We start from the raw sequence: 27,698 nt of genomic DNA, 5'->3' as shown, positions 1-27,698 counted from the left end.
GAACCCTAGTCAGGGGACCGAACTCCCATCGGGGGAGGTAAGGATGGCGAAGTGGAGTCAAGTGGATCTCATCGGATGAAATCCAGTGGACTGGCGCTATATTTTCTGTCTTTCTCTCTTCCCTTCTCGCTCGAGGACTTGGAACTCATTTAACCTTCATAACCAGAGCTCAAAGTCAGAATGTCAGCGCCCACATCAGAAGCGTCTTGGCCGGCAGGCATTCCGGAGATCCGCCAGCATCCGACGGACTTATCCCAGGAAGAGCTCAGGGAAGAGGCCAAGGGATGGTTGCTATATGTACGGGTAAGTATGAGTCTGTGGAAATGCATACTTTGGTTGTTAGATGATATTTCGTGGTTGACGGTGCAGATAACAGGAAAAGATTCAGCCCACATCGACTCCTGAAGATGGGCTGCGTCAACGGCGAGCGCTAATAGAGCAATGGGCCACCGCCAGTCAAGAGTTCCGCGAGGTCCATACTCTCTTCCTCTTATCTCTCGTGGCTGTATGATTGACTATAATCTTTACAGACCTACCATAGTCGTTCCGCAGGATACAGCTCGGCTTTCGACTACCCCGCCTCGGTTCTTTCGCAGATCGCCCCACGACCCAACAAACGCTTCTTGTGCTTGCCTCCTGTGGACCGGCAGACCCATCCGCGTAACTATATCCACCTCGTGAAGTTCCTGATTTTGTTGTATATCCACCAAGACGAATGGAACGGGGTGCACCCCTTCGAAGAGCATGGAGCAGGCACCGCTCCTAACTACCACCTTCCGGACCTCCTTGGCTGTGGGCCCACCACCAGGCCAATCACCACCTTCGACGAGATTCTTCCCTCGCTGTATCTCACCCCAGCGGATTTCCACGCCCTCTCCATGACCCGCCAGGGCACGGTGGTGTTCGCCAATGGGCCGAACCTCACGTGGTTCGTGATCGATGCGCCGGGACTTGCCACAGGGCGACTGGCCCTGGTGGACTTTAGCTCAAATGGCCACGTCCGCGTCTCGACCCTTCGTCGACCCTGGAATATGGGCCAAACCATGGCCTTCGAGCAAGTTCTGGGTAGATATCTTGGCGAGATTGTTGAGTCATGCATTGGAGGCCCGCCGCAGTATAACGAAGTGTACGTCCATATGCTCTCTCTCTCTCTCTTTTTTTTTTATTTTTTCTTTTATTTTTTTTTTTTTTTTTGGCTCAAATATCTATTCCTCTAATGTCATTCCTTCTAAAATAATAGCTTGGATATGGACCTTCCTATCCTTGAAATCTTGGAGTCAACCCGGTTGAACAACAAGTTCCTCTGCTCAGGCTACGGATCTCGGGACCTCTGGATCCGCCTTATCAACGAGAGTGCGCCGGGATATCTGGAGCTGGAGGCCCAGGGACGGGAGGTGGAGTTCGAGCTAGATACTTTGCTGGTTATCGATCTTTGATGCTTTTTGCAAGCTCGCTCGTGTTTGATAGGTTTACGGTCTAAGAGAATACAGGGTCACGGTTTGTTAATATATCGCCTAGTGTCCATCGACTGAAGAATTCATCCGGGTTGTTTTCTCCTTTCACATGCTTTAGGTTGGGCAGCTATGTATGAATTAGTGAGTGCATCTCATACTCTGCTATGTCCTCGTTTGACTTCATTGCCCGTAGCGATGAGCCGCTCTTTCAACTGCCTTGGTACGTGGTTGTGATTTGGCACGCGAGTCTGTGTAAGTCAAAACATTATCAATATACCAGAATGCGTAATATAAGAATGTTGAGAGGGTGTGATCCGTGTAACACTAGAACACAGCTGGGACGGTCTTTAGTCTGAACAGCATTTACTTCTTAACTCTACAGATGCAGACATTCCAGACTTTCAGGGGTGGACACACCCGACAATGAAGGCTGCACCCCTCTCATGATAGCGGCGCTCAGGGGAGATACAGAAATTGCTTCCATGCTTCTGCAGTCGGGGAATGCTGACTCTAATCTGTCGACGAAGAAGGAAGAGACGTCATGTGGTACGGGGATTTGAGGAATTACACAGAAATCATGGAGTTGCTCCAGAACCATGTAAGTGGAAAAATCAGGGCTCCCCCAGTTGACGAATGAATTCAGTCATTCTTCATTTTCTTCCAACGGCTCTTTGTTTCCAGATGCTTCTCTAACGAGTGTTGCAGATGGGACATATCTCATCCGACTAGCGGACGACTTGGACATGCCCATGCTTCGGCACAGAAGGCTCCCGCTTCGATCCTGAGATTGGTTATACATTTTATTCTTGTCTAGAGCTTTTCTCCCTCATGCTTTTTAAAGGGACTATTATAATATATTGATAGCTAGTCTCCTTTATTCCATTCTGTGTACCATTATCAAACTTTCGAGAGTAGAATTGTAACGCGGTGCCTTCATTGTTTGGAGCATTATGATGAACGAACTTTCCAACCTCTCATACTCGCTGTGGACCACCTGGACATTGAGAAGATCACAGTGGTCTTGGCAGTTACAATATCTTAACAGTAGCCAGCCCAGAGTAGTGGCAAGCAGCCCGCCCTTGAGCGTAACATCTACACTCTTCGGCCTACAGAGTTATTTTAACGACACACTTGCAATCCAGCGGTCAATCACATTACAAAAAGCAAGGCAAAAAAAAATTTAAAATGAAAAAACATACAACAGAAGGGATTCGCTGGTGGTCACTCATCCAACTACTAACCTCCCGGCGTGTGGCTTAAGTGTGGCCAGAAGTCGGGTGGGTGCCGCCCGGGTGAGATTAGGGTGAGGCCGCTTTACGGTCGCGTGACTTGGGTGAGACGCGGGTGAGCTGGGTGAGTATGTAATAGACAGGGGTGAGCTTCTTATCCTGTGCTTGCCGGCGTCGCGAGACCTGTTTAATTAATTATTTAGTTAAACTCTAATTTCTACTATTCTTTAATATTTTCTTCATATTGGCTACTGGATTCATCGCTTGGAGTAACAGCTAACTTAGTTGGAAGGTATAGCCATAAAATTAGTGCGAGAATGCTGCTGCCTGGGGATGCCTCTTGTCTTGCTTGATCAGACTAAGGTGTCTGCGAGAAACTCTCTAAATATTCACGTGAGAGATTTTATAGCTTGTGGTTGTTGAATTATTGATTAATAGTAGAAGTCTAGTTCCGTGTATCTAATTTGTGGGTATCTGGCTGAGAGTTATTATATTTTTAATTGTATTATTTGATCTGGGTAGAGTTTAAGTGATCTGGTAAGTAAGGTACCTGAATATCTTAGTTTGCTTTCTGTGTATTAGATTTTTGGAATGTTATATAGGAAAGTCTTTCTTTCTTCCAGTTATAAGTTATTTATTCTGATTTTAATCACGCTGACTAATGGCTAGAAGGTTAGTTGTTTGTTTGTCTTTGAATTAAGCTTGTATTTATATTCTTGTGTTACAGTGGGCAGATATAGAGGAAACTGAAGGTACTCTTGAACTTTATTTAGGGTGATTGGCTTATTGATGTTGTAGAGAAGCAGGGAAAATCTTTTTGTTGTTATACTTTGGTGTACTGGGGTTTTTTCTTTACTTGGGTTTATTTTTTTCCTTGGACAAAGGAATTTTTTATATAGATTATTATGGATTATATCACTGTGGTTTTTAGTTATTATAAGGGAAAGTGCTATGCCTGGATATTGCCAATGAGGCTTTTAATGATGATGGGATTTATAATGACGGATATCTCTCTATAGTATTCTTGGTGAGGACTGGATTAAACTTGCTTTTTATGTTGCTAGCTAGCTGATTTTGATGCCGGGCTTTATTACAATGATGCTGGTATTGGAGTTTCTGGTCCCAAGGTGAATGGTGTGATATGTATTATTTGCATGCTTAAGGCGGAAGGTATTTGTATGAATAGTTGTTTCTGTTCCTGGGATAATATGGTATTGTTTAGTTTTGTATTGAGTATTGTTTCTGTATTTTTAGTGTGGCCTGTAGCGAGAATATCCCACAGGCTAATATTGTGTAAAATATCTGTTATTTCTGTACTGGGAAACATGTTCTGTGAATTATATTTTGTTGATTAGTTCCCGGGAAGAGAGAAGGTTTCCTGCCTGAGGCAACCAATGTGCTGTCGGGTTGATGAGTGAGATAGGTTATCTAGATTTTTTTTATTAATCAGTATTTGACTTGAGATGAGCTTGTTAGGATGAAGTACGGATAGTGCTAAGGTGCTTTGCCACTAAAATCATAATATGCTGGTTAGTCTTGCTTTGATTGACTGTGTTCTGTATTGGTTGGGAGATTTACTTTCTGTGGACTTTCTGGCTAGGCTGAATGTGAAGATCTATGTTTCTGAGTACTGTGTTTGGCTTATTTATATTGTATCTGACTGTTGTATCCAGGAATCTTATTTCTTTATATCTTGGCTAATTCAGTGCCGGTTCCTGCTTCTGGAGTGTAGCAGGTTGTTCCTTGTTTGGGGTTTTTTTTGTGAAGTTATGGACTCGCAAGATTGCCTCCAGCGAGGTCTTGAATAGAGTTTAGTTTTAGATAATATTAGATAATCTCTGTTCTAGCTTTATTATCATAACGAGTGTAATGCTAGTTTAGGATTGATGGAACTGTGCAGTGTAATAGCAGTGTTAATGAGAATTATAGTTAAGACTGCTGTAATTAGATTGAGGATAAGTGCTAGCCAAATTTGAATGTATAAGAGATGGTAAAATGGGTTTTGGTCGTCACATGACAATTCTCTCTATATAGTTGGTCTTTTTTTGTGGAACCTCTATTAGTTCTCCATGTTTTGTATTTTAGTTTATTATGATCTTGTTCATTGAGAGACGTTCCTTATAACTAGTTAGTAAATTATAGATATAAATCTTTATCTTTATTTTATATCTTCTATTCTACAGTACTAATGCGAAATATATTAATATAGGAAATAAAAAATGGAAAAGGAGAGATAAATAGCATGTGAAAAGTAATAGAGGGGTAAACTATCTTTATGTATACAGAGTAGACAGAAAGGAATAAAAGGAAATAAAAGAGACAGGAATAGAAAATGAAGCAGAATTAATTTCCTGGAAAGGGCTTACTGATATTACTTACTTGGCCTTTTTGGAGTTCTTTGTTCTCAGGGCCATAAAGAGATATATGAGGGTGTAGGAGTTAAGGATGAAGATGATAGTAATGGTTGTGTCTTTCTACCTGTAGTAGTAATTATTGATATTGATGGTTTTTAAGTAGTTGTTTCCTGTACTGTAGGGACAGATGCGACAGCTAGCTGAATTGTCGGGGTTTAGTAAGTTTGTTCCTGAGGTTTTGAGGAAGTCACTCAGGTATTCGCCGCATGTTGAGTTTTTGGGGGGATTGAAATAGGATAATTCATTATCTGTGTACTCCATGTTGGTGCTGAAAATTGTGAATGTGAGCATGCCGCTGACTAGGTAGGTTGTTGGGTTGAGCTAGTATATCCAGTATTTCTAGAATATAATGATCTGGGAGTAGGGGATGAGAATTCTGTAGAAGGATATGAGGGCTCTGATAAGAAGGGGATTGGTAAGGGCAGTAAATACTGTATTAGGAGTGTATGCCGCGATAAATTGGTTAATTGATGTATAGAGGAATCTGTAGATAAAGATTATAAAGAATGTTGTATTTGCTCGGCTGGATTCAGGAGAGAGGCCTACTGTATAGTACTAGGTAATGAAGTAAAGGATGGTATTAATGTAAAGATATGGCACCTCGGACAAGATAAGCGCGGTGATAAATGTCTTCTAGGAGTATATTTGAGTCTTTTTTTCTTGTGTATTGTACAGATCTCGCCTCTCTATAAATAATGGCTGTAGTTGATTGATGATATCTGTTGCTATAAATATTCAGACAAAAACTGTAAAGAGTTTAAGCTGCAGATCTGCTACTGTTTTGTTAATTTGCCAGTAGTTGAAGCTGTTAAACAATCTAAGTCTAATGTTGAGGGCGAGTTTGTTGTTGATATAGCCAGTATTGTGAAAAAGTGCTAGGTTCATTTAATGCAGCATTATTCTTGTCTGGAAGAAAAGAGGGGTAGTATATTTATGTCTGTCATCCTCTAGTGGTCCCTTAGCGGAGGACTCTTTAATAATTGTTTTGAGCTGTTTGTGTGTTTCCGTGTATTTGGTAGAGTCAAGCCATATTTGGTGCCAGTCATGGTCAGAAAAGCGGCCTGAAATGATGTCTATTATATGTTCTGCCGGATTGGCGGAACTGGGATAGGGTAGTCTGTATTAGCTGAAATAGTTTTTGATAGTCTGATAATTCTTTTTAATGTTATCAAAGTAAATTATCTTCCTGCCGGACTTCAGTAGAAGTAATTGATTAAATTGGGAAAAAAGCTGCGCAGATGGCTGGTGAATTGTGACAAGGACTGATTGTCTGGTATCTGTGAGCTTTCTTAAGAACCTGACAGTGTTAAAAGCGGATTGTCTATCTAAGCCTGACGTTGGCTTATCTAAGAAAATTAGGATTTTGGGTTTTGAAATTAATTTGATGCTAATTGTAAGATGTTTCTGTTGTTTAATATTCAGGCCATGTCCTGTACCTGGTATTTTAATTAAAGAATTTGTGATATTATGTAGCTCAAGAAGATTGATAATAATCTCTATGTACTTGAGTTTATCGGTAACAGCTGTATTATGTGATTGGTGAAGGAGAGCAGAGAACTGGAGAGCTTCTTGAATTGTTGTGTATGGCTCGTGGATATCAAGCTGCTCAGTATAGTCTGCGGAGTGTTGAAAGGAGATAAAAAGAACATGGCTATCTACCAGAACTGAACCTTGAATGGTTTCTTCAGTCTTTTGCTGAGTGAGTATATTGAGTAATGTGGTCTTTCCTGTGCTAGATGAGCCTATGAGGGCTGTGAGAGTTCTAGGCTTGACCTAGCTATAAATATGATTGAGCAAGACCCTGGTTCCAGAGGGGGTTTTCATGGTATATGTTAGGTTGTTCTAAGTGAACACAGCTGTATTCTGGGCTAGTTGACCTGTTGTTGTACTGTCTTGGTGTGCTATTGCTGGTGCCGGCTGGTCTTGTGGTATGGTTTTCTCGGGTGCCTGTGACTCCTCGTTGACAACAGATTTCTTTGACTGTGATTTAAGCTTGTTGTGAGGAATTAATAGTGAAGAGCCAGAGTCAGTGTTGTTATGCTAATTGATGATGTTGATAATTGTAATATTAATGAAGAATACCTACCAGGCGCAGAGAATTCCAAAATTTCGCTAAATATGTGAGTAGCTGTAATTTAAAGAAGTGAGATAATTATTGCTAGTGACAGATGTGTATTCTTGCTTGGTGCTGCTAATTCTAGTATAAGATGTGTGTAGACTAGCCGTATTGTAACTATTGCCACTGGGAATTAGGTTGTTCTCTATATATTTTATTATTTTTAGATGAAACTTATTTCTGAGCAATGCTTTGAAGCTATATGATAATGGGTTTAATTAAAAAAGTCAACTGAACCAAGGGTGCATGAGTGTTACTGGAATCTGATAACTGGTGTACATGGCTATGATTGTAATAGTGTATCCAGAGACCTGAGCGGCTATATTGAAGGAGTCAAATACAGTGCTTATTGCTTGGAATAAAGTATATGAATATCTGTTTGTAACAAAAAGAATAATCCAGTAGGTAAAAAACCCTGATGTAGATATTGTAAGCCCGGCTATGAAATAGATAATAAGCGACTACATAGTGACTTGAAGTAGAATGATAGGAAGATCGGAAGTTACTTGGGCAATGTATATGGCCGCTGGATGAATATAGGTGAAAATCTTGTGTTTAAGGATAACAGGATATCCGGTAAAAGAATTAATAATCTTGGATATTGTAGTTATACTGTTGTAGAGTACAGACCAGAAAAGGATTTTGCTCTTAATGAAGATTCCAGAAGAATTGTTAGATGCTTGATAATAAAGTGACCCAGTGATTAATGTCTGAATGAGATTAGATGCCTGCTTTATTGAGAAAGTCACTATATTATTTTTTATGATTTGGTACTGCTGAACAATGCAGGCCCATACTTGCGAATAGAAGGGAATAGTGTATTGACTGATGGTACTGGCCCTTTCTGAGGTGATGCTCTTGTGGAAGTCTGATGTTCAAGTATGAGCAAGCTCAGATGTTGTGTACGAGAATTTGATATTTATTTCTTTGTATGTCTGGGATGCATGATAGTAGCTTCTGATTGACTCTGTGTCTCGCGGGAAATTGGCTTTAAAATCAGGTCAAACTTCATGTTCGGTAGGTACGGTAATCCCAGTGAGAAAGTCTGTAATGTTCGTGCCATCTCCACAGACAAATCTAAGTTATTTTATAAAGAGACAGGCATGAATAAGAGGTTTATAATAAATTTGCTTCCCCTCATCCAAGACAAGAATCTTGTTGAAAAGATTATAAATCTGGTTTCCAGCCTGATAAAGGGTGACAATTATTGACAGCCCGTAGATGTTTGTTATTACATGTATTATTCTTGCCCAGTCCAATGCACTGCTTGCATCAAGATCTCTGGTGCTGTTATTCCAATAGTATACCAACTCTCAAGAAGCAAGATATTTAATAATAGAGACTTGCTTTCTTTTTTCTCCAGAGATATTATATATATATTTATTTCCCACTTTCGTGTTGGCTGTGTGGGATATTCCTAATATATGAAGAAGAAATTCTTTCAATTCTGTGTAATACTTCTGGGGTGATAAGATATTGATTGGTAACTGGGCTGGGACCTTGGATTGCATAGTAAAAGTTATGGTTTGGTTAACAGTTAATGTCAGGAAGAATATTTCTTTCTTTGAGTTTATAATAATCTGACCACAATATTTCTCTGTCTTTTTGTTGGATATGGAGCCGTAAGAAATCTTTCTACTGATCTTCTGATAGCCGCGATGTTGGTTGGCTAGTATTCTCAAAAGTATTGTGTAGTCTGAGCCAGGCTGTCCTAGAATAAGAAGTATTTCACCGGGCTTAACACACCCGTGGCTGGAGTTAAGGACTGTCTGTAACGGAGTCTTTTGTTGAAAGCGAGTGATGCGATGGATGAGGTTGAACTGGAATATGATATTTTTATTGATTGCAGCTTTAGTGCTGATGGTTTTTATTATGAGATTCTCCCATGTCACTCCAAGCTCTCGACGCTTAAATCCCGAGGCGAGGTCTCGGGAATTAAATCTTTTTATCTCAATGGAAAGTGGCTACTTGTCTCCCTTTTCATTCTCTATGTTGGTAAGGGAGCCAGTAAATATAGGAGTGGACAATCCTTCTGTATCCATAGTAAAGCCAGTGTTTTAAAAAAACAAGGGTTAGAGAGATAAAAGTCAAAGGAAAAGATATAAGTCAAAGTATTTTGTTTGAAAAGAGGGGGAATGTAGAAAGATGAGAAGTAAGTGTATTACTATTGAATCAACCCCTCAGCATGAATCTCAGGCAGGTTTTATAGTGATAAATATCCGAGAAAATTACACAGAGAAATTTGCTGAGCGCACCCGGACCTAGTCTAAGGATGGTATAGGATCCATATTCAAAGCCGAACTTTGAGTAATGGTGATTGTTGATAGTCGAAGGGTGATCTCGAACCTTAAAGGATCCTATAGCTGGTTACACTAGTCCTGTTTCGGCAGTTTCTGAGAATCCGAGAATCCGAGAATCTGAAAATCCGGGGAGGGAGACAGAGCTGGATGATCTTCTGACTTCCTGACTTTGCCCCCCTTTTTTCCTTTCTGCTTGACTAATAAGAAGAAAGAACAGTATGAATAATGCCAGATATTCTATCTTCTAGGTGTGACTTTGCTGAATATAGGAGGCTATTAGTGGTAGGTTATTGATATCAACCCTTTCTTATTTAAGCAAAGGTATTAACCAAGCTAACTTAGTGTGATCTTTGTTACACCAGGAAAGTATGTATATCTCTCTCTTATGGAAATCTCATTTAAGTATGCTCATTTCATGCACCTTTTAGATAAAATATGACTGATAATAGAAGTGCCGGAGCTGCCTGGAGGCCAATGTTTTCTGTAGATACTCGCGCCAGTAACACCCCCGACGCTTGGGCACCCAGTTAAGGTCTGTTATTTTTGATAGCTAACTAATCCTACTCTAATAATACTTAGCTGATCTAGATTATATCCAGCTCTAGACTCTTCTAAACATTTGCACGCACTAGTCAGGTCTATGATTATAAGTAAGCAGAACAGCGCCTTTAAAAGTAGCCTCTCTACTATGCCAACACTGCCTTTTGGAGATGTGAATGATCAAGGATATTTGGGCTGTAATTCAGTATATACCTCTCTTCCAACTTCCTTAGTTACTGTACCGGGCTATATAACACCCGTCTCAGCTACTAGTACAGATACTATGAGTAATTTGATCCGTGAGGAACTCGCTTCTCACGCATACTTGTTATCAGATTGAGTCTGGGTACTCTAGTCTGCTTTTGATCTTATGGGTAAATTTGTATCTGTCTCATAGAGTACAGATAAGATATATGATAATAATCAGGGCTCTGTCCAGGATACTTTTATGTTTGATGAAATTTCTTTGGAACTCTTTTATATGTTATTATATAGTATCACTTGGCTCTTCTGATTATTTCAATCTTTTCTTAACTATTATAGTTTAAGGTGAGAGTACAGAAGAAGCTTTGCTATACTGGCCAGACCACATTTTATCTAAAATCTTTGAATAAATGTATGCTGTCTTGGGTAGCCGGGCAGCCAATGGTCAACTAGTACTTAGATACAGTCTCTGTGTTCTTATGAAAGCTATAGTTTATGTTAACTATTGGCTACGCTTCGGAGCGCCCGACGGGATGCTTGACAGCCTAGAGAAATCAAGAAATATCTATATTATTACCTGTTTGTGATATCTACAAGAGATTGATTTTATCTAGTCTTCTTTACTTTCTATACTACAAGTACTTCTGTCAGGAATAAGTAATTTTTGCCTAGAAGAGCAGCCTGTGGGCTCTCTACTGATTCTGGAAGGTATTATTAATACAGCTTCTAGGCGAAACAAGTTGTTTGTGATTCTTGACTACTGTCACATCCAAAGTGCTTGTCACCCTTGGTTATTACTAATCATTACTAAAATTCCTTGAAAGTGATGAAGGCTTCGAGGTCTGTTAATGTATTTATTGGTGCTATTACATAAACAAAATTTTGAGTATGCTTCTCGTGTGGTCTTCTTTATTACTGAATTTACTATACCAGCCTTCATCATTAGTCTACCAAGATACAGCGAATCCTTTGTCATGTAAAGTCAAGATTTTACTGTGATTATCCCAGATCCAAGATCATTATCTTCACATATTTTTCAAAAATCTGCACTTGGATGAGATGAATCTTTTACAGCTGATTAATTTATTTTATTCTGAGTTAACTTCTATCAGTGTCAGTATTATAAAGGTATGTCAGAGTTCCCTGTTCTTTGTATAAGTTTTCTAATCTTATTTAATATCCTGTCTAAGTACCGCTCTGACTATGTCAGTAATCTTATCTGGGAGTTGGAGTGGGATGTAGTTGATTTCATATTCTATTCAGTCACAACAACTGTCTTGTGCCTAAACTCTTTATTTCTTTACAATTATCAAAAGCGGGAGGAGTGTATGTCGTATGTAAGAAATGCTCTTTACTCAATGCAGGCATGTTAAAAACATATTTCCATGATATCTAGATCATCTGCTAACTCACTTATTTGGTATATGGTATCCCAGTTGCAGTAGGGTTATATCTACTAAGAACATTAACTAATTAATAGGACTGTCTTACTTTATCTGCTTATGCCCTTCTTTGTCTTCTTCTGCAATGTGGTTATCTCATCTAATATCTTTGATCTTGATCTCCTTAACGAAGTCACTGTAACTATAGTTAATATACTAGATCAGTATATATTCAGCACTAATCTCCAGCACTTGCTCTCCCAGCTGATTAGCTTATATTTTAATTTGCACGAAGTGCAGGCAAGGCTGGTCCTGCCTGTTCCTGATAATCATCAGATCATTGATATAAATATTATAACCTAATCTTTACTGAATTCTCCTCAAAGATCCGGTGTTTTAGAGATAATTACTTGTGAGTATGGCATTCCTTACAATCCATTACATTATATTAAAACCACGCCAGGCAATACCTTAATAGATGAACAAGCTCAACTTCCAGTGCAAGCTCCTGCTGTTAACACTGCTCTTGTGGCTAAAGAGGGCTCTGTTTGGGATGACAAGTTCTTGTGGGAATTTTTCAACATATAATCCTTAGTTGAATGGTTTGATATAGACTACTGTAATGAGACTTAACATACTTAGCTTATAGTATTAGACTTAAATTTTCTTGTTTCTTAGAGGTATACCAGCACTGGTGTTAGATTTAAGGCTTTTGTCTGGGTTTTAATGATATCTGCTAAGCGAATGAAGTTACCTATATTATCAGATTCAGTATTGCTGCCATGCTCTGTCATGTGTGCACCAGTCTGTAAAGCTCTTTCGGGCCTCAGGTACTAACATGTAACATTAGTTGGAGATCTTGTGTTTGATAATCCAAAACCTGCAGATCTATTCAGCCCCTCTCCAGCCAGCTCTAGCTTGTTACTGTCACGGTGGTGGATTATATAAATTATAATAATCTCTGCTCTTACTATATAGTTCTGCTGCAAGAAGACCTCACAGTCTTTTATAATGCCTTTTTGGCCGTGTGGTTCTGGTAAGCAGTGGACTGGATCTTTACACCCCTTCTTTCAGAGCTAATATGATATAGTTTTCTACGGAGGCGCTGTGGGTAAAAACCACCCTAAGGAAGAATATTACAATAACTATGGAGGATTGCGCTTAATATACTTATAGATGGTTTTCGGGGATACAGCATAGAGCAGTAATTATAGATGAGCTCTGTGGGTGGGTTGCTAGCCTTATCAGAGGAGGCATTGATGGCCCCGCCATAGATCTCCAGCGAGGCATTTGTGATGTAGGTGGTATGGTTGAGGGGCGGGTAGAAGCTGTTGACAGCAGCCAGCGAGCTGCCGGTGAACAGCAGGTTAAGGAAGACAGTAAGCATTTCGAGGATGCCTTTATAGACGGAGTGTATTCCCTCAATTCTACAGGCGAGGTGGATGGTTGCTTTTATATTGATGGTTTGGCAGCTTTGTTACTTTAGATGGAGGTTATTAATATCATAAGAGGGAAGATGATCGGTGATGACTTCTGATTGATTGGAAAGGCGAATGTGGGGGATAATGCCAAGGATTATGTTATTTATGTACTTTGTTATTCTCCACATTCATGCCATGCATGTGTGGGAGTAGGTGGCCTGTGTTGAAGAAGATTTAAATTTAATATAAAGACTGCGCGACCGTTATTACCACTTCTTTCTCAGGCTGTAAGTAGATTCTCCGAGAATAAATTCTAGTGATTTACTTGAGAGATATAGAGAAGCATCTGGCTGTAATATCTGTATTAGGCTTGATTTCAACCCCGTGTTATAAGTTCTACGAGCCTATTGACGTCCACGTGCAATATATACATATATATTGCCATTGAGAAGATCTATATACCTACCTCATACACTCCTCCCCTGCCCCTAGTTGCACGCAATCAAATATAATCACATTAAATTAAAATAATTAAAATGGATGTGGTTGGTCCTGATAACTGCCTAAACTACACAGCTCGTTGTCCCCAGTATATCTAACGAGTACTACTGCTATATCTCTCTATGGCAGCTGTTTAATATAACCCAGGAACCCATTGACAGGCTGCGTGGCTGCTACTCAGACCCCGACGCGAATATCGGCCTGTATAACTGCGAAGCGTACTGCAATGCCACCGAGGATATGGTGGCAGATCTGGAGCCGTGTCTGCTGGGGTCCAGGCAGCTGCAGGCGTTTGGGTGTTTGTCAGGCACTGTTGAGGTTGTATTATTGATGATGAGAAGAGGACATGGGGGGTTTGAGTTGTGATTGGGTTGTTTATTACAGGTGTGTTGGGGGTTCAAGGAGAGAATACTGAAAGGAAGGGTTGGATGGAATATGGAAATGTGGTTTATTTTTTTTAGAATACACAACTCACGTTTGTTGATTCTATATTTGTTGTCCAGTGCTGTCTCTTAGCCCCTTACCAAGAGTACCGCAGCATGTTGCGCCTGTAAGTTCATGTATTTGTATATACCCAGGGGGATATAGATAAAATCTCCGAGGTAGGTGTTATGCTCTATATTTAATAGCATTAATACTATGCTGATACCTACCAGGCGGGCAGTGAGTTGAAGTATCAGCGGGTCCACAGTGGAAGTATAGTAATTTTGGCTACTAAATAACTAATATATTGTTAAAAGAAATATATAAGAATTAAATCTTGCTTGAATTTTCTATACCCCGCCGCTGTTTATCCCGGGTTTCTTTCTCAACTCCCCAATCCTGCTCTCTTCCTTCCCATATGTATCCGCATACCGCCCTGTTATCTAATCTTTTACTGTAATCAGCAGATACTTTGCCCCCTGTTCCACTTGATAACTGGGCAGATAATAAATGGTATAGTCTAGATTTCCTGAGAAAAAGAACAGGATGCTGAATCTCTCCTTGCCGCTCTTGTTGATAACCTGGTGTAGATTTAATAGATATCAATTATTAGTCTACTGCATTATTATGTTCCCAAGATTCATGATGTACGCGCCCGGGATGGGTGTTACGTTGATCCATGTTGAGGTCAGGTTATTCTAGACTTGCAGGCTGCCTGTGGTGTCCTGCAGGAGGATAATTATTGTGTTGAAGTTGGTATGCGCGCTGATTCCTGCTGAGTGTGCGAATCATTAGATACAGGTTATTATATAAAAGTCTCTTTAGACTTCCATATATTAATTGAAGACGGATGTTGAAATAGTCCTTGTATGTCAGCTGGGTTACATTACTGTTATATGGTGCACTGAGTGATCGGAGGTTCGCAGCTATAAAGGTTAGAAGATATCTGATTCCTAGACAGGGAACATGGTACATACTAAAGTTAGGATGTATGAAGTATGGCATACTGTACCGGTCTTGGTGCATGGGGATCTTCTTCTATGAGATCTGGTATATAGTTGACTTGAGCTGCTTGCCTGTCCACAATGAAAGTATATTGCTGATATTAATAATAATACTACCTGGTACCACGGGAACATCGTGCTACTGGTTATTCGGATCACAGACTTCGAGTCCTGGTGATTTAGTAAAGAGGAGAGTGAGGCTTCCCCAGTCTGTATACTCAGAGAGTCAAGGGATAATGTCTGGCTTCGTGGTTATCTTTGGGTATTTTATGAATTTCAACGTGTTCCCTGGGAGGACTTGTCTGTGTAATGTGTTGAAAAAGCCCCCTGGTAAGTCCATGTGTGTGGCAAAGTAGGATAGAATCTTCAGTATTAGGGAATTGCACTGAGACTTGAAGGATTTGATTTCCTTGATCTTTGCTGTGTCCCACCAGGAGTGAATGTTGGTGCTTTTGGTGAGCTGGTTACCTAGGAGACCAAAGGACATTCTTTCTGAGGCGGCGAAGCTAGATACATGTATTGGTTAGCTGGTTTGTGCTGAAAGATGGGACGCCTATGTGTGTGTATGTTGTTGTCCTGTGTCCGTCATATCCAACTGGGTCCTTATTGATGACTTTCTCGCACTTGGTTTCCATCGGCAGATTAAAGAAGTTATGTGACTAGTAATTATTAATGGTCCGTCACTGCACCATGGAAAGGATATTTGTATTTACTAGTTTAAATATCCCACTAGCATCCTCAATCCCATGGTCTGTAATAATAAAGAAGCCCCATTCTTGGCTGGCCTTGAAAATGGTCTTCGAAACGCAGACAAAGTCAGAATCAAACCTGCTGATGTTGATGATAGGAAAATCCATTTTCTTAGCAGGTTGAAAAGCGGGGAAGAATACAGGAAGACAGTGAGTGCTTAAATGATTAGAGCTAGTTTAATGTTATCTGTGGTCTCTTCTACCCGCGGCTGAAAGGAGCAGAGTGGTATCCCTACATTTCTTTTCCTGATAAGCTTCACATCTTCTGCTGATAAGGCAGATTTATCTTTCGTAGAATTTCTGGGTTTTTCAGCGGTATCCGTCTGGCTAAACTCCTTATAATGATAAGACTGCTGTATTTAACAGGATCCTGCCTCCATGTTAAGGTCAGAGAACTGCTACAGAAAGTACAGCGGAGCCCAACATGAACAAGATCCATGCTAGACTTATATCACTAGAAGCATGGAAACTTGCGAAAGAGCCAAGCAGTCTTGCGCCTCCAGGTGCCAGAAGCAATAAAGGTATAGGATACTCCTAAAGAGATTATCAGGCATGTGCTAATGACTTGGTAGACTTAGATCTGATACTGCCAGAGTTAAGGTTATGGACGGCTCTTGACTTTGCTAACTACTGGGTCTCGGATTTGGTCAATATCACCAGCTGGTTAATTGGCACTATACTGCTGCTGGTAGGACTCTCTACTGTCAATGCTATTATGATTGTGATGCTCTCAGGTATTTGTAATGCTATTCCTACTGTACTGAATAGATACATTGGCAGCAACCACCATGTTGCATTTCTAGTTGGGATCTGTTCTAGCTTTGGGTACTACTTTGGGTATTTTACTGTTGTCTCTCGAGCCGTGCTGTCTGCTATTTGGTTTAGGGTTAATTATTATTATGGACTATTCGGAATGATAGAGGTTGGCTTCTGTTAAGGATCACATTGATATTCTGCTAATAATTATAGGTAATTGCTGCTATCTGGCTGAGTTATTATAATATTCCTAACTAGTTGCCAGAATCAGCTGGAATCACAATACTGTAAATAATCTTATTTTTCTTATTTATTACTATGCATATCTTTTTTATATTGATTCCTGTTCACCGACTGAAGCGCCTTTTCTTCTGGAAGACTATTATTATTATCCCGGTGTGTATCTTGCTTCTTTTTCACCTATATAAATCTGATATTAGCAGGTCTTTATCACCATGACCATCTAGATCTGTGCTAAAGCTGGTAATGTAAAGGGAATCTTTAACCAGCCTGCAACAATAACTGGCAGTATCCATAAATGGCTCTGGCTTGCCATATTCTGTTTTATGACTAACTCATGGCTCACAGCTACCGTCAACATGGCAGATTTTTCCTGCTTCAGTAAAAGTGCCCGCGGCCAGTGGGCTCAGTTACTAACTATCCCGATTATCAAGACAGTCTATGCAGTCCTCGGTCTCGCTGTTATCGGTGCTGGTCATGTGCTGTATGACAAAGACTTGTCTAATCCAGTAATAATGTTGCTGTATTAGAGTATTACCAGGGACAGCCGATTCCTATCCTTCTGTTGCACTATGCTTTGGATGCTGGCACAAATATCATGCAATCTCTTGGCTAATATTATTTCTTTTGGTCACGACATCATGGCCATTATCCCAGGCTGGATCAACGTTCGGTGTGGGGCCATTTTCTGTCTATTTCTCGGGGCATGGGCCATGGTACCATGGCTGATTGTGAATAGCGCCTCCAAGTTCCTTATCTTTATGTCTGTCTACGGAGTCTTTCTTTCCCCGATCTGCAGCATTATGATTGCGGATTACTTTATTGTCTGAAGGCAAAGACTCAATATAATTAATCTCTATCACCTGCATGGTTACTACAGATACAAGGCTGGTATTAACTAGAGAGTCTTTGTGACTGAGTTCACCTTTGTTGGCATTATCCTCCCAGGCGTAGTCAATAGTATCACCCCGATAATCCCCATACCCGGCGGGCTGCTGCGCTTATATCAACTGAATTGGTTCATAAATATCTTTAGGGCTTTTTTTATGTATTGGGCTCTTTGCGCTTTTTAGCCTCCAGCTAAGTCAATTAATTCGGTTTTTATTGAGAGTAGTAGTAATAATATTAAGATTGTGTACGAGGCTGCTGGGGAGCATAAGGTGTGAATATAGGGAAAGTCTAACTCTTTCATCCGCGGCTGAGACCTCCATACCTCAGCCAATCAACTCATTCTGTCTTATCATTTCCTTATCATTGTGCTGGTATCTTTAAACTGGAGAGAATCTCTCGCTGTCTTCTGTTTCTGGCCAAGAAAAGACTGTTATAGACCTACAATCTAGTTGCTGCAGGAAGCGCCTCTGTCTATTCTACTCCTGTATTAAGTGCACTTGGAGGAAATTATGCTGCTTGAAACATATCCCCTGCTTAGCATGCGTGGAGTAGGGAATAACTTAGCTATGTTACCAACATCCTGGCATTGCTTCAGCGGCTGTCTGTAAACCTTTACCGGCATCCATGACTTCCATCTTAACATGGCAAAATATTATTTCTAATAAATCTTACTATGTTACACTAGTATTAGAAATCTCACGGGAGAGTAAACCACAGGCCATACCCGAAGATCAGCCCGGAGTGCCTGCATCCATGCTAGTGATATTAAATACCTCTTTCTTTAATAAACCCGCACGATCATGGCACAAGATTGTCAATAATATTACTAAGAATGCTGTAGTTATGCTTGAGTTTTTAGCTTTAGGTCACCAGCGGATACTCCAGATTATATAAATTAAGTATTATTTACTGCTTAGTACCACATTGAATAATATAGATAACATATCTGGGTTGTTGTTTACGCCTAGTCAAGTGCGCTCTATAATGTACTATTACTAGAAGTCTATTGTCTGGATTCATAATATTGTCTACATGTCTATCTTTTGTGAACAGTATGAGAAATTGTTTGTCAATCCCTCTAAGTGTCAGGGGCTTTAGTTAGGTCTCTATTATGCAATACTTGCAGTAGGCTTGATGGTTCATTTAGAAGAGGAGAGTTGGCTTATTAATGCAGGTTATTCTATATTATATGAGTCTATTAATTTTGCGTGAGATTAATATTCATGCGCCCTGTAAGCAAGATCTTTTAGTCTTTTATTGCGCGCTAATATGTACCTAGATAGTCTTGCTGAATTATGTTATCAAAATAGTATTAATAGTCTTAATAATACTGACTATATAAGCAACCATAGTCTTTTTAGCTTGCAAGTAATCTGTCTATTAATATACATAGGCCATAATATTAGTTAATCTAATTGAATATCCATGCTGCTAGCATGCGCAGTCTAAATAGCATAGTATCTCTGTTTTTATTGGCTTGGCCAAGACCATCCTTAAAATAGATATACCAATGATAAAGTGGAGGCCATGCAACAGCGTCTTATTAACTGTGAGATCTTAAAGCGTGTATAGTGGTTCCTGGTCTGTTAAGACTGGTTATAAATTCTCTTTAATAATATATACATTATCTATCCAACCTAGTTTAATACACCAATGATATTAAACTGTAATAAGAAGATTCTGTTTATATTTTCTATAAATATAATTATTAATTATGAGCAGGAGTACTACACTCAAGGCAGTTATATTATAGTTCTTAATTATGGTAAGTTAATCTTATACTTACTACAGAGCTTAGCAGCTAAGTCTATATTTTCTCTAATAGTTATAGTCCTGATCTAGAAGACACAAGACAAAATGTGTTAGCAAGGCTATTTTAATAGTGTTAAGGACGGCTTATGCAAGCTATATATAGAGGTCCTCTAAGTTGACTGTAAGCTAAGAGAACTAATAGATAAGATGTTAAGTTTCTACTGTAATATACTAGACTCTCTGACCGGACACCCGGCGCAGGTCTAGTATTAGAGCCAGGTGCTATTCCTGGCATTAGCGCATAAAGTAAGCCATGTATCTTAAATAATCTTCAGACACAGGGTTACTTACTAGTATTTAGTAGTTTTATTTAATATACTGCCACTTCCAGATACCTAGCTTCAAAGACCCCTGGTTTGTATATATAAAGGTATGTCTTACTAATATTCCTACTGTTAACAGGCTGACTTATTGATTTTTTAACAGCTTTCTTGCTTCCTAATAATATGCTGCAGCCTTGTAATAGTTTTTTTTCTCTTGCCTTATAATCTGTATACTTCTGTTGCCCGAAACATGTAGATGATAAATATATATGTTTTAATAACAGTTATCTAGCTTCTTTTTGAACTAATCTTCTCTCATGATACCGGTGCCCCCAACATGGTCGATGGGCAGGAAACTGAGATCTGAGACCTTGCTATGAAAGCCTTGATTTTTCTGTAGGAGAACCAATCCCGAAGCCGCATTACTAAACAGGGTGTTTTGCTTATTAATGTACTGCTTGAGATCGAGATAAGTAATGAGAGATAGTTTAATCTGAATAATATTATCACCCATGTTGCAGGGACTGATCACCAGGATACTCAGGGAAATGAGATATCCGGAGATAAGTCTTGTGAGTAGGTTGAGGGTGGTACTCAATCTATTGTTGACTGGCTATCGCGGGACGCGGCGACGTGGGAGGATATTTTGGATGTGCTTGATAATGTATTGCAATTATAATCCGGCTTTTATAAAGAAAGTATAGAATGCTCCTTGCGGCTTGATATAACCATATCAACGCGGGTGGTGTAGTTATTATATGTCTCTGCAACCATGTTATTCTAAGAGATGCTTCAATTTGTTTAACTAAGTTTGTGATATTAGTTATTACTTCTGTTCTGAATAGTAATCAAGTACTAAAAGCTATTAACTTTATTTCTACTAATAGAGCTATAATTATATATAGAGTTAATTCTGCTAATAAAATTAAAGCCAAATAGATGTGTCTATTATTATGTGCATTTCTTAGATATCCAGGATGATAGATAAACGTAGCATGATAGAGCTGTAAGTGCTTAATTAGTGCATCCATAGTCCAAAAGTTATATCTAAATTTTTATATGTGTATATTCCATGATATTAAAAGGTCTTAGCTTTTTGTTTATCTAATTGTCTATAATATGCTCCCAGATAGCTTTCATAATCACCCTGGACTTTTTAGGGATACGCTTGAACTGGTTCTCATGGTCCATAAATGTAACTCTAAACCGGGGGCTGAAACCCCAGTTCCATTCCAGGTTACTGTATATTTTGGTATTGATTAGCGCCTTGGGTGATGGATTAAGTGTGTCATTCTTAAATCTACTTCCCTAAGAAACAGATAACTTTCAGAGTAACAGCGGAGAAAGAGGTAGATGAGATAGGAGTATGTACTTGAGCAAGCTCCACATGTGATATTCTTCAACATGAACTCTGTTATTAATGACAGTATCACACAGTACCTTGATATATAGATTATAGTATTCCTGGCGGTGGATATTATTTACTATATCCTCCAGCGACATACTCGACTTGTTCTCGACTGCGTATCTGTTCTTATATATAAATATTAGCATGTTGCTTTGCTGAGCATACCACTCCCAGTAGTAGATGAGCAGGTGCTTAAATTCCCAGGGTACTAGGTAATTATGAAAGAGTTCTATGTTAGCTGAGCCTGGTCCACTGTAATAATTGGGGTGGGATGAAAGGAAAAAAAAATTACTCTAAACCTGTGTGTGGATATCTATTCTTACCCCACCATTCTATCAGGGCCCCCTGTTTTTTTAGCAGACTTGTAAACCTCATCGTCGGTAAACCAGTCCAATTTCCGAGCGGGAGTAAACTCTTCGCTGGTTGTGTAGAGCGTTCCGTAGTGATTGATTAAGAAACTGTAGCTCGGTGGTATGGTTAGAAAAGTAAGGATAAAGAGAAAGATATTGTCTGTATAACTTATTATAGTAAGGTCAGGCTTACAAGTCGGCTGAATCCTTGATGAATTTTAATTGCTTGTCTGAGAAGAGAGGAAAGTTGTCACTGTAATGGCTCCATGCATTGGTCTGTGTACCGAGGACTGCTATTGATCAATATCTTGTGACCAACAGAGAGAGAGAGGTATGAATACAGATTGGATCAGTAAACTGTATAATAGTTAGATTCTACCAGGCGTGTGAGGTTAATGGAGGCTTGTTAAGTATTTACTTACCCAGCCTAGTGTGCGTGTCCTAGCTGTCTTAGCTGCTCGTACGGCTGCTTCAGACTTATTAATCAACTCCATATATTTATTATTCTGTCCAGTTATCCATCAGTTTCATCTCAGCAGGTTGATATCTAAATTTTTTTGGTCCAAGTTTCTGTGTATAAGTGCGATCCTAATCTTCCCTGCCTGATATGCAAAATCTGACCAATAAATATTTGCTATGTGGGCATGTATTTATATTTTCTAATATTACAAAGAGATTATCTGTCTAGAATATAAACTGAAAGATGTATACTGTTATACTGTCTTCATATAGAAAGAAGAATGGCATTAGAGCACATGCCTGATCTGATTCCTAATCCTTTTACCCGTGGGCATAGGTCCCTGTATGTGTGTTAGTTAAACAAGTCCTAAGTTCAATATTTTTAAATTATACTCTCTGAAACCCTGTCCACAAAAAGGTCGGACCTGTTTTCTGATTATATACTAGATTCTGCTTCTATTTGGTTCTTCCATCTAACTAGATTTGATCCTATTTACTGTGCTGAGTGTCTCTATCTCTACCTGTTTCATTAAATTACTACAGGTTAGAATATCTTTAATCAGTCTAACAGCCTGACTAGTAGTCTAAATCTAGGAAATAGAAGTCAGTGTTACACAGTTCACTGGTAATGTCAGAAAGAAATATCTTATACTGGCTTCTAAGTCCTTCTTTAAAAAAATCTGTTATCTTCTTTTCTTATTTATAAGTGGTGTAATCTTCTTAAATTGACTAGCTGCACTCTCCTTCTCTATACTCAGCGCAGCTTTTGCAACTCGATTCGCAAATAGCCTAGTTGTGTTAGACCACTGTCTTATAACCAGTGCTGTATCTGTTTCCTGGGCTGCTATAATTATCTTCTTGACTTTTGAATGGATGGACGACTCCACGGTGCATATTAACCGGGTGCCTATATTAATATTCTCAGTGCCCAGTGCCATAGCCGCTGCAAGCCTGTATCCATTGATAAACCCCCTTGAAGTGATGAAAGGGACACCAAGCTCCTGTCTCGCTTGCTCCAGTAGGATGAGACTAGTGATATCATGCTCTCTGACGTGACCACCACATTCAAAGCTGTTAATGAAGAGGAAATCTACCCCGAGTTTAATGGCGGAGTGTGCGTGGTGAAGGGTAGTATATTTATGAATCACAATGACACCAGCCTGCTTAAGCTGTTTGATTATTGGTCCTGGGTTGTTACCAGCAGTCTTGATAACCTTCATGTTTTTCTGGATGATAGTCTGCACGTAGGTGCCATAGTCCAGGGGGATAAGAGTAGAGAGCAGGGTGATATTAATGTTGAAAGGCTTCTTTGTCAGATTATGATATTTACGGATCTCTTGTGCGAGATCTGCAGGAGATGGTTGAGTAAGGATGGTGACCTGAACGCATTGTTGAGTTGGATATACTTGTTTGTTGTTGGGGATAGATAGACTATTCTGAGTCTATCTGTATTACTCACGGCGGTAGTAAGCCCAGTATATTCTATCCAGTGCATGCCGCCTTGTATGACGGGGACTGGGAGATAAGTCAATATATGTTTAGCAATGCGGTATGTGTAGTTTGTGATTACTTATTTATAATTCCTAATCTTCTAGTTAACTTAATTTTAAAAGACATCTTCGCTAACAGCTCGCAGTTACTCGAGAACGAATTTGATTCTAACACAAGAGACCCATACATGCATACTCCTCTCCATTTAGCCGCCAGCAACGGGTACTAAGAAGTGGTAGAACTGCTTCTATCCCAGCAATATATTAATCTAAATATAGTGAATTGTTGTGGTTACACCCCACTCATGTGTGCCGTTATGAGCGGAGCTACCGGAATAGTAGGGTTGCTTCTTGAAAAGGAGGGTATTTATGTGAATATAATATTACCTACTCAACGGCCGCTTTTATAACTAGTAATTGAAAGTGTTTATATTAGCACGATCTGAAGGCTGCTTCAGGATCCAAGATTTGATATCGCCTGTCACTGGGGTTGTAACTTACCTTTTCTAGCCGTAATACAGGTAGGTTGAGATTCGATCACACTGTTTGTCTTGCGTCAAGGAGGATTGGATAACGTTCGGATATCCCGCGGGGAGAATGCCCTGTTACTAGCTATCCGCAAAGGCTTACTTGCCGTAGTGAAGGAGATTTTCAAGGATAATATGGTTGACGTGAACTCTGCTGACCACAACGGCTGGAATGCACTTTGGTGTGCTGCGGATGAAGGAAGCATGGAGATGGCCCGGGTTCTGCTTGCGGACCCCCGTACTAACGTTAATTCTGTTGGCTCAGATGGTTGATCTGTGCTTAATATTGCTTTGCATCGTGGGTATGTTGGTATTGCTAATTTACTTTACCAGCATGAAGAACAGGCAGTACGTGGCTATTGACAGATGACTCACCATGCACGGAGGAGGAAAAATCTCCGTGCAAAGTATTAGAGGAGATCAGGATTATGATTACTGTTTAAGATAGATGTATGGCCTGCTAGTAGAGTTATTTCTCTTTTTTTTATTCTTTTAATTTTGTTATTATAGCCTAAACCTTTTTCAAAGCCATAGTGGCGTCGTGCGGTTTCCCTCCAGGTAGATTCTTAGAGATTTTGCAGGATTGAAGATTGTCTAGACAGCATGTCTTAATAGGCCAGCAGTCTGGGTTCTGCTACATGACGCGAATGGGTTAGCGTCATCTAGTGGTTGGAAAAATTATTAGTCAAGTCATGTTAAGTGCTCTTAAATTTATTATTTAAGACAAAGAACACCCCTTCAGAGTCTGTCTTTATTATTCTCTTCTTTTTTTGTCCCACCACCTCGCGTGATCTTACTATTACTGGCGATAGCCTACGCTAGATGGACCAGGGATGAGATGGAGGTGTTGGTTGATTTATAATGATGTGGCTTGATCTTTGGTCAGATTTCCATGCATTATCCTATTCCAGGCTGTTCTTCAAGGAATGCCGCATCCTGCAGATACCAGTATGATTATATTAAAAATGATCTATCCCCAAAACTGTCTGCTAGAGATAAGAATTATCTAGGGAGAATATACCAGGAGGTGTTGAGGAAGTTATGGGATCCTGCATGCAGAAGACTATTTCTATATTTCAAGGTCATAAACCAGACACCTAAAGGTGATTGATTCTTGTTTTTATATAATTTAAAATAAGCTAACTAAAGCAGAAATATATGATAGTTTTCCTGATATTATCCGCTCAGTTGATTTCGACGAAACATACTCAATATTTATGTGCGTTATTAAGAAAATGGAAAGTACTTGGAGACAGGACAAGGATCTGTTGCAGAACCTTCTCTATGTCCTTGAAATTGATATCGGGCATTAGAATGGACATTTTGGTAAGGCAGTGATTGGATTTACCTATTTATTGGATCTGATCTAATGCAGGACTAAACATCCCTATCTCAATAATGCTACTTCATGTGCCACTTGTTAATTAAGCGGATTATGTTCATTCTTCTGAATTGAAGGATCTAAAGAAATATGCATTATACTATGAGAGTAAGATAGGACTGTTGAGTAAGGAGGCTTTACCACAGATAGTGAAAGTGTCTATATCAAGGATTAACCCAGAATGGGAACCAAATCACCAACCCTTGTGGTGGCCGCTGATCCTGGGATTTCCAGTCTAGATAACAGAAGGTTCGAGCTTGCTACTAATATTTATTTTCTAATCTGTTTTGCTAAATGATATTCCTAGACACGAGATATATTTTAAAATACATCCTTTGTGATCTTCACAAGTTTGAAGTAAGGACTCAGTATCTTCAGCCTGTGATATCCTTAGCCTGGTCTGAAAAAGATTTGTAACTACTACAGGAGATCATAGCTATCTGATAATACGAGGAAATGAACTTAATGTGGGTCTCTATGCTTGAATCTCAGTTACTCACATGGAAACACACTATTGAGTGCTGTCTTACCCAGTGTATATAAAAGCAAGCTAATATTTATATCATGTTAGACCTTATACGGTTGAAAATATTCTATGTACTTCTGCCAGCGAGAGTGCCGCCTAGTCACACAGATATGTGAATGGAGTCAGCCCTGTTATTATCAATTCCGGTATATTCTGTATTACTAGTCAGTATTAGGATAAGGGTGCTTTAATGCAAGAGGGCCCTGTTCTATCTTACCATGCAACTCAATAGAATCAGGATCTCTTAGCTCACAATCTAGTAGAGATGTATGATGATTCTAGGTTCTAATCTAAACAAAAGAGTCCTTGTTATATACAACCTGCAGTATCTGGCTCTTTCAACAATGCTGATTTCACGGGTAGAAGCCGAGACATGACAGAAGTATTGTCTCGGCCGACAAAGACTCTTTTTCCACTAGAATGGGACAAAGATAATCCTGTTACTGCTAAACTGGCCAGAAACACACTGGCAGCACGCAAATTGCGTGCTAGAATGACTTCTCAAGTGGAAAGGATGGGCCGCCGCATTGCAGATCTGGAGTAAGAACTTAAAAAATCCCAGGAGAAGAAGAAATTCTGGATAGAACAGGCCCAAAATTGTGATCAGAGTTCTGCGCCGCCTAGCAGAATTTTCTAGTCTACACAAGTTATCTTGTCATTATCCAAAGTTTCCAACAAAGTCTTGATATCAAATTTAATTGAGCCTACCTCGACAGGTGCATGCGAACCGCGAGACTGCATACTCTTGCTCAAGGCGAGAGCCTGCACATAAAGAAGAGGTATATCAAGAACAGGAAGGAATGGTACTAGTGCAAGTCATATACAGGAGATTTCTTTTGTTGATCTGATCCTCTATAACACTCAGGTTAATCCTGATATTCCAGATAATCAGGACTTCGGTGGGCAGCATTCAAGAGTGAAGTAAAGAAGAGCTGATATTTAGTAAATGATATTGGTATTATAAACAGCAGCCTTTTATGATTCTATTTATCTGCTACCTCGCTGGACCCCCCTGCAAGAAAAGGGAGTCAAGGTTCTTTAGCGCTTACGCTGCTGTTCCTGATAATAGATTTTCTTACCCGGTCGCACCCGCGCCTGTGCCGCTGGGCAAATTTAAATTTCTATTGACTTTCCATCAACTTTCCATCGACTTCCCATCGACTTCCCATTGACTTCCCATTGACTTCCCATTGACTTCCCATTGACTTCCCATTGACTTCCCATCAACTTCCTATCAACTTCCCATCAACTTCCCATCGACTTCCCATCTACTAAGACATAGCCTTGCCCCGATGCCACTCACACTATATCACTTTTGTGATGGCTTAGGTTGACAGCGAACTAGTTATCGCCGTGGCGTACCACTGGAAGATACAAAATTTTTTTATTAAATATATTTCTACATCTACAACGAGTCTCTTATGTCTGATAAAAGGAAAATTAGACGTCGCCTTCAAAAGATCCAGGAATTAAGTGAATATGTCTGGATTCTCGTGGCCAGAAGTTTTACCTCCACTGATATTGCAGATCTTCGAAAATTTAATGAATATATTTTGGCAGTCATGACCTGGATGAAGATCCATCTTATTTTTGAAGAAGAGGAAGAACGGGCCCGTGATCTATTTGAAGTCTTGGACGATAAGAAGGTTGAAATAATCAAGAGTAAGGCATAATAGTAAGGCTTTAAATGTGGCTAATATTATCTAGATGGGGAAAATACAAGGAATAAGGTTTCTTGAAGAACTAAATCAGATTTGAACTGTATGTGACCAGGCTTTTTTTCTTCAACTTTCACTACTAATATTATCAGTATTCTCTATAGAAAAGGAAAACATCAGGATGCCAGGTTTTAATAATG

The 27,698-nt window shown here is 39.6% G+C and overlaps 3 protein-coding genes across 3 annotated transcripts; 2 read left to right on the top strand and 1 right to left on the bottom strand.

The window, feature by feature from the left end:
• Window positions 1-180: 180 nt before the first annotated feature.
• On the top strand, window positions 181-1,436 carry AtWU_01756 (putative cytochrome P450; the record flags this gene model as incomplete). Its single annotated transcript, XM_035496870.1, has 4 exons — window positions 181-303; window positions 377-472; window positions 531-1,126; window positions 1,241-1,436. The coding sequence occupies 4 exons, from the start codon at window positions 181-183 to the stop codon at window positions 1,434-1,436; spliced, it is 1,011 nt and encodes a 336-aa protein (XP_035352763.1).
• Window positions 1,437-16,161: 14,725 nt separating this feature from the next.
• AtWU_01755 (permease, cytosine/purine, uracil, thiamine, allantoin) lies at window positions 16,162-17,563 on the top strand (the record flags this gene model as incomplete). The annotated part of the gene is made up of 5 exons (XM_035496869.1): window positions 16,162-16,258; window positions 16,310-16,471; window positions 17,082-17,217; window positions 17,275-17,406; window positions 17,473-17,563. The coding sequence occupies 5 exons, from the start codon at window positions 16,162-16,164 to the stop codon at window positions 17,561-17,563; spliced, it is 618 nt and encodes a 205-aa protein (XP_035352762.1).
• A 5,036-nt stretch (window positions 17,564-22,599) lies between these two features.
• Window positions 22,600-23,411, bottom strand: AtWU_01754 (NAD(P)H-dependent flavin oxidoreductase; the record flags this gene model as incomplete). The annotated part of the gene is made up of 2 exons (XM_035496868.1): window positions 22,600-23,295; window positions 23,376-23,411. The coding sequence occupies 2 exons, from the start codon at window positions 23,409-23,411 to the stop codon at window positions 22,600-22,602; spliced, it is 732 nt and encodes a 243-aa protein (XP_035352761.1).
• Between the last annotated feature and the right edge of the window lie 4,287 nt (window positions 23,412-27,698).

The sequence above is a fragment of the Aspergillus tubingensis genome (assembly GCF_013340325.1).
Source record: "Aspergillus tubingensis WU-2223L DNA, scaffold_3, whole genome shotgun sequence".
Taxonomy (NCBI): Eukaryota; Fungi; Ascomycota; class Eurotiomycetes; order Eurotiales; family Aspergillaceae; genus Aspergillus; species Aspergillus tubingensis.
This window is presented reverse-complemented; position numbering and strand designations above follow the sequence as displayed.